This window comes from Fistularia commersonii, chromosome 19, assembly GCF_037954325.1.
Source record: "Fistularia commersonii isolate RoL2024-O1a breed Wild chromosome 19, RoL_Fcom_v1.0, whole genome shotgun sequence".
Classification (NCBI taxonomy): domain Eukaryota; kingdom Metazoa; phylum Chordata; class Actinopteri; order Syngnathiformes; family Fistulariidae; genus Fistularia; species Fistularia commersonii.
Window position 1 is genome coordinate 7,447,196 of NC_141302.1, and position 11,522 is coordinate 7,458,717.

At 38.6% G+C, this 11,522-nt stretch overlaps 1 protein-coding gene across 1 annotated transcript; it reads right to left on the reverse strand.

Moving 5' to 3' along the window:
* Positions 1-4,933: 4,933 nt before the first annotated feature.
* caap1 (caspase activity and apoptosis inhibitor 1) lies at positions 4,934-8,509 on the reverse strand. The gene is made up of 6 exons (XM_086165991.1): positions 8,347-8,509; positions 7,257-7,448; positions 6,430-6,514; positions 6,277-6,334; positions 6,092-6,159; positions 4,934-5,997 (listed from the first exon to the last, which is right to left on the reverse strand). Exons 1-6 carry the CDS (start codon positions 8,449-8,451, stop codon positions 5,516-5,518), a joined length of 990 nt encoding a protein of 329 aa, XP_086022117.1. The 5' UTR covers positions 8,452-8,509; the 3' UTR covers positions 4,934-5,515.
* Positions 8,510-11,522: the final 3,013 nt, after the last annotated feature.

The window sequence follows — 11,522 nt, forward strand, 5'->3', positions numbered from 1 at the left end:
CATAGGCTGTGAATTTATATAGAAACAAGAAATTATCAAGATTTACAAGACATGTTGGCGCAACAATTTGAATAAACAAAGTCTCCAAAAAAACTGAAATAGAAGGGAATTACCAGAAATGTAGAGGATGTTTTTAAAAATGATCAAAAATTTCCACAAAACAGAAAAATAAAGAAATGGCCTTAAACTATTATGTGGACACTCAGAACAGTCAAAAACCCATCATTATTGGAGGATAATGAAGAGGATCTTTGAAAGAATATTGCTCAGCTATGGAGATAAGCTGAGAAATTGACACATTAAATGTGTAAAAATGTGTAAAAAATGTGTAAAAAAAAAAAAAAGAATTCTAGATTCACTTAGGGAAGTACTGCATAAACACATACATTCACCTGAGGAATCTAAGGATCATTATATTATTACATAATGACCAAAGCACGGAAACACACACACACACACACACACACACACACAGAATAAGACAAGTCTGACAACATCAACCGATTCTGGATCATCTCTTTTCAATTGCCAAGAGGCATCACTAACTTCCTGCTGAGTGACAACTACCCTAACACATCACTGTAAAGAGAATGGAGAGCAGAAATCCCTGGGTGCCTCAAACATACTGAGGAGGTGACCCAGCTCATCAGAGAGGGCAGAGGGAACCTGGCTGAGCTGACTCATGTCTCAATATCAGACAAACAGGTCAGGGCTGCAGTGGAGAGATAAAACATGCATTCCAGAGTGTGAAAGAACTGATCTCCGACCATTACCGCAAGTTAAACCTGAGCGTCTCAGTTGCAAAAAAGCATGTCAGACACATATAACTGTGTTCCTTAAGAGTATGTTTTGTACCTTTGCATATGTATAAATTGGATCTTTACAAGAACTCAAAATTGAAACATGACAGGGAATCAATATCAGGGAGACGCATATTTTCCAGATTGAGACCCTACAAAAGGTCCTTTCCATTTCAGTTTCAATTATATATTACTAAATAATTGGTATCTATTTGTTCTTTTAATAAAACATTCTGAAACTTGAATATATTCAGGTTTGTTTTAAATCATTTTAAATCTATTAATGAAATTCTCTCATGACTTTGAAAACAGTTAAGTCAATTTGTAGCGAAAAAAAGATTGCATACTGCATAGTATATTGTTTAATATGATTACTAAAATTAAGAAATCGTAAGAAAAGTTAGAAATGTTTTTCCAATGTTTGGTTTTTATTCCAATATTTATGGATGAATGATTTTCTCGTCAAAGTAGAAATATGTTAGAAAATCCCTCACCCTACGTGTTGGAATATTAATACTGTACTGCCATTATGGGACCAAAAAAAAAAACAAAATCCAAACTCAAAAGCATCTCTCATTCATAAATGATTGCTTTAGAAAGTCATTGTGTTTCGAGTCTAAAGTGAACTTAGAACTTTTCTAATGATGTCCTTTTTCATTTGAGAATTAATCCTTTTTTTCGTCTTTTCACTTAAATGAGTCTAAGAGTGCTTTGTGTTCTGATGTAGGAAATAAACTATCCGGATCCTCTCAATTAACTTGGGAGCTATCACCCTTAATTCTCAAAGGAGTTTTAAATCTTAGCCCAACATCAAGGAGGGTTGCCGTCTGCATACTCATATCAGTGGGAATCATTCATGTTTACTGATTAAAGATTAACCACGGACATTTAAAAGCTTCACAATATTACAACCCTCCACTAAGTCTACTCCATTAGTTGTAAAATATGTACACTTCAGATCATCAAGCACAATATTTCTGAGAAAAAGAATTGATACCCAAAGGAGCAAGCTTGTTGATCATGTCGCAGTTTCTGTCGCAGTGGGAGTCTGCTTTGATGTAATATTGTTATATTTCATTTGATTATGCTGATTTGATGGCACGAGGTCATTCATCCTGCCTGATGTCTCTAGATATCCTTCAAAAGCATTTTGCTTTATTGGCCTGCTGGTCTCCTCGCCAGAATTTCAATGGTTGTTTGATGGTATTAATGCACCATTTGAATGCAGGCCCTGAAGTGAAGGGGTGGCATGGGTGGGGGCCCATGCAGGGGGAGCACACATTAAATCTGAAAGTCAGATGTCAAAAGAGTCAGCAGAGGAGAGGAATTTTCTGAAAAATGCAGATACTATACGGCACCAGAATTTAAATGTTCAAATCTATTTCCTGGACTTTAGCTTGTGTCAAGAAAAAAGTGGCTATTTTCTTTTTCAAGAAGTACCAAACTTATAGGAACTGACTTTCTAATGTTGAAAAATGGTTCTTCACAAAATCCAAAGAGTTGAGCATTTATGCCAAAAAAAAAGAAAAAAAAGGAGAACAGATGTGCAGCACACCTCTGGTGAAATATCCACAATTGCCGCTCTTTTCAATTCACTGCAATCAAGGGGATACATTATTCCATGCCAAAAATTCCTAGTCAGTGGCAATTCAAGGCAGATATAACATGTGTACAAAAACTCCCTGAAGCAATAATGCTTGATTCATGGACAAGCACTGAATTTAACACTGTTTATGATGGCAGCATTATAGGCAATACATCAAAATTTACTATTTAATCAAAACAAGTAGATTTAACATTGGACATCTCTTTGGTAAGAAAAACATGTCAAACCTGAAACTGAATTGTGTCTGATGTGTCATTACCCATTGCTACTAATTAATTTTGCAATGCAAAGGCAAGTTATTGTTTGCATGTTAGCATGGGCTGTTAGTCCTATTTATAATTGAGCTGAACAAAAGAACAGACAAAAGAAATTTGTAGAAAATCATTCATTCATAATCAAAAGGCAAACTCTACTCTATTAAATCAATGCCTAATAGAATTCTAAATGCCATTTTCTACCCAATGGTGTTTTCCTGTGTATCACAGAAACATGGAGGACTGTATCACACATATTACAATGATTCTAAAGCTGTACTTCAAGCAGGCCCCAAAAACTACGCCATACACAAAAAACTTAGAAAGACTGAAATCCATAATGAAAGTTATAGAGCAATCAGACAAAAAACAAATACTATAATGGATGATCTTTTTATGTGATTTTTTTATTTTGTAATATAATTATTTCCCCCCTGATGAGTCACTCATTAGATGCAATCACCACGAAGAGCTTCACTCTCAGCTTAACTACCCACATGAACACAGTGAGACGGCGGCCCCATCGGAAACTTTTCTCAAATGCAATTACTGAATGGCTTAAGAGGTCCTCTGATAAAAACAATCCCCCCCCCCCGCCCCCCGAATAGGAATATAAAGCAAGGTGTACGGCTGACTAGTTACCTCAAGGTGAATTAGACCAGTTAGTCTTGCCAGCTACATCAAGAGTTGGTGATGATTGATAGTGGCCTTTTGCAAACATAAACATAATGGCTAATACCAATAAATAGCCTTAAAAACTCCAATAAAATGGAACCATGAGATGCCAACCAATGGTTGTCAGGAAAAGTGCCTTAACATGGTTAATGCATGAGTCTTAACATTTGAATAAGCAATTTTTGGGGGTTGTTGTAAATGTGGATCACTTGACTGAGGTAGGCAACAGATACTATTGACAAATATTCTTAATGCTCTTCAACAACAGCAGGTAAGCATTCTGCTCAAAATGACACCAGTTTTCTTATTTTAAAATATAAAAGACTGAATTACAATATTACTCAACAGAAAATCATTCATTATAAAGGTTAACTTAAATCTACGTCACTATAAGAAAGCCTTAATGAAGGGGGACAAAACATTTGGCTAGTGGAGTTACATGTAGGACATAGAGCCTTTTGCATCCTGATTGACTTTTTTTTCTCACAAGTCTGGAAAAACAAATTGAGAAACTATCATCTTAGCCTTCTCAGATACATTTCCAGCCAACGCACTTAGAGGTCTGCTTAAAACACCATTCCTCTGTTCAAGCTGGATCATAATTGGCATTCTAATAGCTATAAAGTGATAGATAAATATTCAGCAATGACAGACAGAAGAACAAGAAATCTCTTATAATTTTTCCTGAAGTGGATTTTCCTCCAAGAATCCCCAGTGAGCAGTGATACCTGCACAGAAATGTATAGATAATACATTTAACCCTCCCTCCATCATCCCACCCATGAAATAAACCTTTTAAATGCAAATACCCATGAGGCAACTGGCTTCTTATCGTGCATTTCATTGTCTCCTCTGTGGCTGTGGGGTAGACAGCTCTTGAGCTCTACATGGAAATGCATGCTTTGCTGCAGTCTTTCAGTTGATACCGCATCAAAATAAGGTAGCTTGAGATTACAATTATACAATTTAATCAATTTAATACACAATTGTAATTACAATTGAAAAAAAAAACCTGCAAATTCTGGTGTCGGCAGAGTACAGAAAGTAAAAATGATTCTACCCTGGTAAGGGAGTTCTTTTATCTGAGTACAGGATGTGAATAGTTGGTCCTAATATATTGTTTATTTATTCAGTCATTTTTTTGGACAGTCCAGTTGTGTTCGTAACACTATGCAAATATTAACTGCCAATTTCAGATTAACTTATGAAGCTCATCAAACCTGAAGAGGATGTAATTACTAGGGCTGAGAGATAAGGGGGAAACAAATAATGAACATTATGATATTCATACAACAGTTTTTCCCATAATACAAACCATCATTCAAATAAATTGAATTTGTCTCAAGCTCAGGCCATTTTACCTTTGTTATGCTTATTTACTATAAATGGTTGTTACAGGTTTGCAGTTGTATGTTCTGACCATGGACTGGTGGTCGATTGATTCCGGCACTTTATATTTATTTTTGAAGGAAAAACAGATGTCAATTTTGTGATTTTCTTTTTTCTTTGTAAAGGCTGATTCCCACAATTATTGAAAATCATTACCGACTCCTAAAATTAACTTTCAGTTTAACAGGACGTTTTCCACAGATTTTCAGACACATCCATTTTGATGTAAAATTTATAACTGTTTTATTATATGAAAAAAACAACAATATTCTTATTCAGATTTTATACAAAATATACACTTAATAGCACAAGAATAATTCTGGATCACTGTCATTAATTGTGACAAATTCCAACACATTCGTGCAGTCAAAATAAGTGTTTTGGTAGCATCGCCATTAACAGCTGAACACACAAATATTACAGAAAATTAGTATTGTGAGTCTCACACCCACTGACTCTGCCATTTCTAATTTGCGCCTTAGCTGAAGAACTAAATTACATGATAATGTATACAATTTTGATTTACATGCTCTTCTGGATAAGTTTCTATCTTATTTGGGCAAATTAAACCCTTCTTGCTCTTCCCTTCTCTTCAAACTGAACTCAACCATCAGCATCTTTAGAGGAAGAGTAACACTGCCATCTGGTGACCACAACATAAAGTCCGATCAGTCTAAACAGGCCCGGTCGCTGTTATAAGAATGGTGGAAAATTGTTGGATATGCAAGTGAGACAAACCCAACAAATGTCTCAAGTGTACGAAACCACTAAACTGAAGAAAAATAAAGGGGCTACATGTTTTTTGCGGCCTTGTTTTGCTTCCCATCACCTGCTTTCATCAGTGCCTTGATGGCCCTAGCCCTCATTTCCAACTCCAGCAGCTCCAGTTGCTGAATTGACGGTTGACAAACTGTCTGTGTGTGACTTGAAATTGGTCCAGCTTTGACCTGTAGACTGATAGATGGTGGATGCAATGGTGTGCACCGTTCTTCAGTTTCATCTTTGATTGAGGACAACGATATCGCTAAAATCTCACAAACACTCTTGTCAATGTCATTTTGAATGTCTTTCTTGACTCCCACTGGTTGTGGTTCTGTCACAGCCTCTTGAGTAGGTTTTACAACTGGGTCAGTTAATATGCAACTGCTCTGTCCGCCTTTTTGTGTAACATCCTCTGGTTTAACGTTTTGCTCCTCTTTGAGTCCCTCTATGTCACTATCATATGTGTCTGCATTTATGCTCAGGACGTCGCTCTCCTCACCTGAGACACCTTCTATAAAGAAAATCACAGACAGATTTAAATAGAAAATGGCTTTTATAAGGTCTGTGATTGAATGCAAGGATGAAGGTCTTGTCACAGTAATTACCGTGCTTAAGGTCTTCTGTTTTTGCAGGTTCTCTGAGGCACGAAGTTGAGTCCACATTATTGTCCTGCCTTAATTCACAAATAAAAAAATGTCATCAATATAAAAATCACGAAAAACCGGGGGCAAAAAAAAGAAACTGACTCAGCCAAAAATAATGCACTCAATCTGCTAAATATTCTACTTACTGGCTTTCTGGGGTCTGTTTTGTATTTCCACTGGAATTTACAGATGTCAGTTCTTCCCCTTGACACGAAAAAACAATTTATCAATGGGTATGATTCCCTAGTAATGGAAAACTCTCAAAGACTGCCCAGAGAATAGATGTAAAAAAGTCTTACCTGCTAGTATCTGACTAATACTGCTCTCTGCAATTGGCTCCAGTTGCTCCCAGCATAGGCTCTTGATTTCCTCTAAACTACAATCCTATAAGATCGTAAGAAAGTTGAGTGGGCAGATTTGGTGGTGTTGACTTTTGTATGACTTTTAACCTACTGTTGTTTGTGAGTGAAATTATGATGTGAACGGGGAAAAACTTCAAAGTATGACGCTATAACAAAAACAAATTCATTTCTAAAAATGCTAGCAAACTGATAGAGCAACCTTCTGCAAGGCATAAGAAGTATTGCACAGTGTGTTTTAGGGTGATTCGATAATAATAATGTGTCTAAACAAAAATTTGTTCAGACACAGAACTTCTATATGGTCTTTGTTCAGTCTTTCTTATTCTAAACACTAACATAGTTCCAGGGCAAATAAAAGAACAACAAACACCACCCCTTTCTGTGTTTGGTATGCCATTCATTTTTCAGGTTCACAAAGCATTTTGTTGATTTCCTGGTCAAAAAATTTGTGACGAGTGAATTGTCACACACCTAACCAACAAATATCTTCAGAAAACATTTCGTTCTACAAATAACATCAACCCCCAAATCTCAGAAAATTGACCATTTTTTACTACATGCTTGGAAGATAGGATGGCAGAGGGAGAAAACGTGGTCGAAAACAGTACAAGGTGACAACAACTGGAAAGCTATGACAGTGATCATCTGTCTTCCTTAATAACTTGCCGATTTCATTTACCGGCGATATTTATAGCAGACTTAAAAAATTGAGTTGTTAAAGTGGGTTGCAGAGTTCGAACCTGCATCACATGAATAAATCTCACCTTTAGTTCATCAGGCAACATCTTCTGCAGTTTCTTCTCTCCAAGCACATGGAAACACTGTTTCAGCATCTCCTTCTTGTCAGTGACATAAGCAGTGATGGGTTGAAAGGGCATACTGAGGTCCAGCCCCCCCTCCTCAATGTCACTGCCAATTCTGTCCAGATCTGGGTCAGTGAGCACATCCTTGGAGTCCTGAGTAAGGAAAATAATAGGTCACATATGAAGCTCTAGCAAAACAATGTTGACCACATACTAATACACTTCCCCTTTGGAAGTTAGAGGCAAAATTTAGGATTGAAGATGTATGGGTTACCATTCAGATGATACACAAACTATGAGAAAAATGTTCACATACATTTTAAAGTAATTCTTAACTTAATTAACTTAACAAGATATTTGAGTGAGGATAAGGATAAGTAAACCTACATTGTAATGTTATGCTTTGGATGAAAACCAAAATACATAAGCCATCAATTAACGTATGTGTCACCAATATTGCATTTAAATAGTTAAACTACTTGGCTTGGTTTACCCAGTGACTGCTAGCTTGTGAAGAACGGTCATAATAATACATTGGATATAAAATTTATGTAGCCCATACTCAGTACTCACATACTCATAGAAAAAAAAAACAGTAGTTTTCAAAATATTAAATCATGGCCTGAGGTAGAGTAGAACAAAGATTGAGAGGCATGACAATGTTTTCGCATAAAAATATACAATGGCCGCCATACATAGAGAGTTCATATGTTAAGGTCTATAGTATCTTGAAACTGGACTGACGTCGGGTAGAACAAGCTTTTAATCTGAAGTGCTCTCTTAGTAGTCATAAAGCTACAACGATTGAAAACTTTCAGTGTAACACGCAACAATTACAGTATCAAATATTACAGTTTCCACGAAACAGGGCTATCAGTAATGTACAAAAATGTCGAAATACCTAAGCAGTACATAATACCTAACTAACTACGCCTAGCTCCCTGAAGCTCAGGGCTGTAGACAGCAGTTAAAATACGTCTACACGAGATACGATGGTGATACAGCGAAGGTAAACTTCGGAAACATTTCAAGAGTGGCTTCATTTTCTCACCTCCAAAACGCTTTCGGTGCTTCTGCGTTTACCGCTGCCACGCCGCTCCTCCGACTGGGAGCTTTTCCGCTTTTTTTCGACGCTGCTTGACTTCTTTTTCAGCATCTTTGCGTTAAAAGTATCCCCCTGTCGCGTAACATGGAATAGGGTCCGGGCTCCGGAGTCGAACGTCGCGGTGAAAATGCGTCATAGGTGAGCGACCGACGTTGAAAGTATCGCGGTGTCCGCTCGCTGCTGCCACCTGCCGGCAGCTTCAATTACCTCCGTGGGAAATAACTCGGTCCGTTTCCCCGAAGACCGAACTTCATTTATAAATCAGTCTGACATTTATAAGAAAACACAGTGGCAACCCAGGAGATCCGAACACACTGTACCGATGCGACCCACAATATGTCATTTGTATCTTAGTCGTGGTTTGTTCGTTTGTTTGTTTGTTTGTTCGTTTTTTAATTGTTTTCTTTGGTTGTGGTGGTGGGGTTATTGGTACATTACGGTAGTTTTGACGTATTTAATGAATAACGCATACAAGCGTGTTTTTCAATGGGTTTTATCATTGATCTCAGTATCAATATATAGCTTTTAGGAATTGTTTATAAAATGCAAGCAATTCTGTAGAACACACAACAACGTGGCGAGTAAAAATAAGCAACAAATATACATTGATAAACGCTGTCAGACCAGAGCTCGCGTTTTCAAAATTCCTACCGTACTTTTGAAAAAAAAAAAAAAAAAAAAAAAAAAAAAAAAAAAAAAAAAAAAAATTCAAAACGTACCAGAATTCTGAGACTTGAAAAGCTGCTCTGAAGCGCCTTCCCCGGTGTCTGCGGCGGGAACATCCTCCTCTTCAAACGGTGGAAAGACGTTGATTTTCCGTCAGTTTCCCGTAGTTGGTCCGTCTGTCTGACGGCCTCCAGGTTGAATCCACCGCCGCTTCTCTTGATACCTGGGTTTACCCAGCATGCACTGCAGCGCGCTCACCTCTATGAGCGCCTATGTATTTTCTCACAACATGTTTTTTTAGTTGGAAATTTATTTAAAAGCATATGAGATATTATATGGGAATTTATCTGAAATTACCAAAAACAAATCAATCCAGTTTAATAATTTCAACTAAAACAGAAAGAGAAAATACTATAAACGTATCAAAAGAATTCCCTGACCAATGTTAATAATAACAACAATGAAAACAAAAAAAAAACAAACTCCCCATAGGTCATTAGAACAAAAGAAGCCTCTCGGATGAGGGGTGAAACATTTTGAAGTGACGAAATTCAAGTCCAGTTGCCAAGACAAGAAGATTTCAACAACAATTTACGATGACCTGGATGATTGAGAACCGCCACAGACATGCTGCTGGACAATTTGGGATGACCACCCTTTGACTTATGCGGAAGTTAGAAAAGACAGCCAGGAGACTCGCAGACAAGTGTATGGCCCATTACAGGAGAGCCACCGCCTCAGGACAGGACTCCATGGTCCACCCACACCCGAAGAACAAGGGCCGTTCGTTTGAAGACAGCAATGTCCATATTCTGGCAAGAGAAGACAGATGGTTCAAGAGAGAAGTCAAAGAGGCTGTCGTCATCAAATAACCTGGATTAATGTGTCACAAGAAATGATCAGTAACAAGAATCTCTTGTGAAATTTTATTTGCATTTTTGGAAGTAAATGCTACATAGAAAAGCTTTTCCCCTTTCTTTTTTGTGTTTTTCTTTTAACCATGAATTATTCGGACATTACATGAAATTAATTATTTTGCATTGATTTGATAAAATAATAACTGAGTGGAGCATCGTCCTCTTATAACTCGCTTTGCAGAATTAAAATTGCAGTTGCAGCCAAGAGGAGTATTGTGTGTATAGTATGCAGTTGCAATTTGTCACTCTCACACTCGAGCTACTAAATGTGTCTCCAGGCTTAGCAGAGCAACATCACAGCACCAACTTTTAGCAGCACCCCCTTCTCCAACAAATTGCATCAGTTTAAGTGCACTTGGAGGATGCCTCTTGGCTACTTCCATCCTTCCGCAGGACCTGGTTGTGCTGCCACCTGCACTGACCCTGAGCCAGAGTTGTCTTGCAACTGGACAGGATGTGCTGTAAACTTGGGTTTGGGGTGTTGCAAAGAAGGTAGTTTTCCAATGAGCCGTACCACTGGCTCAGATTGCTTGGGCTGGGGAGGGGGTCGTAGGTGGCCCAAATGAGGAAACTTACCCTTACTTGAGGCATCTTCCACATGTCAGACCCCTTGATGGTTCTGTCGATCACTCTTTCCCAGGTTGTCCAACATCCTTGTTGCCGCTGGCTGAGCGCTTAGATCTTGTATAGCTCCTCCTCACTCAATCACCAGCTCTTTCCTCTTCCTTCTTGTGGCCTTTTCACCAAAACTTGGGGGCTGTTCCCGACTCCCTAATTACATCCTGCCCAGACCTTCTTGGTGCATCAGCCTGCTGATGGCCTGGTAGACAGCTTCTTCAGCCTTCCATTTGCATCCTGTTTCAACCGGGGCATTGGTGTTTTTTACTAACTGGTCAGTTGAGTCTCTCAGCTCTAACACAAGTCTTTTCCTGTTTGTAGCCCAGATTGATGGACTCCAGTGGCAGCTGAAGTATACTTTTCCCAAACATGCCTATGTTGGAAAGGCCTGGAGGTAAACCACGCTGTTTGTGGATGAAACAGTTGGCTTTGGCATTCATCTTCATTACTGTGGATGAGGTGATCTCACACGGCTTCCAGGGCCACATCAGGCGTTGATAGAGGGTGAATTGATAGCACCAGACCTTGAGTTTCCCTGGCAGGTGGCTCTTATCAATCCTCTCCAGGCAGTCAGTAAGCTGCTGCATGATGGTGGTAGGCATATGGGTTTCAAACAGAGTGGCAATATACAGCCTTCCCAAGCTTCGGACAGGTTGCTCAGCCAACAATGGAATCCTTTCTCTGTCTTCTGTGAAGGAGATGAGGTAATTCCTGGCTCCCTTCCGGATTGAGAGACTGTGAGACTTTGCGGGTTTGATTCTAATTCTGGCCCATTCAAGCAGTTCTTCCAACCTCTTTAGGAGCCCGGCAGTATAAGGTGCTGTTTGCAGAAGGCTTGTTACATCATCCATGTAACTCCACAAGGCTGGTAGTCGTTGGCCTGACTGTGCCCTTATTTCTCGACGCATCTGCGTACCGCCA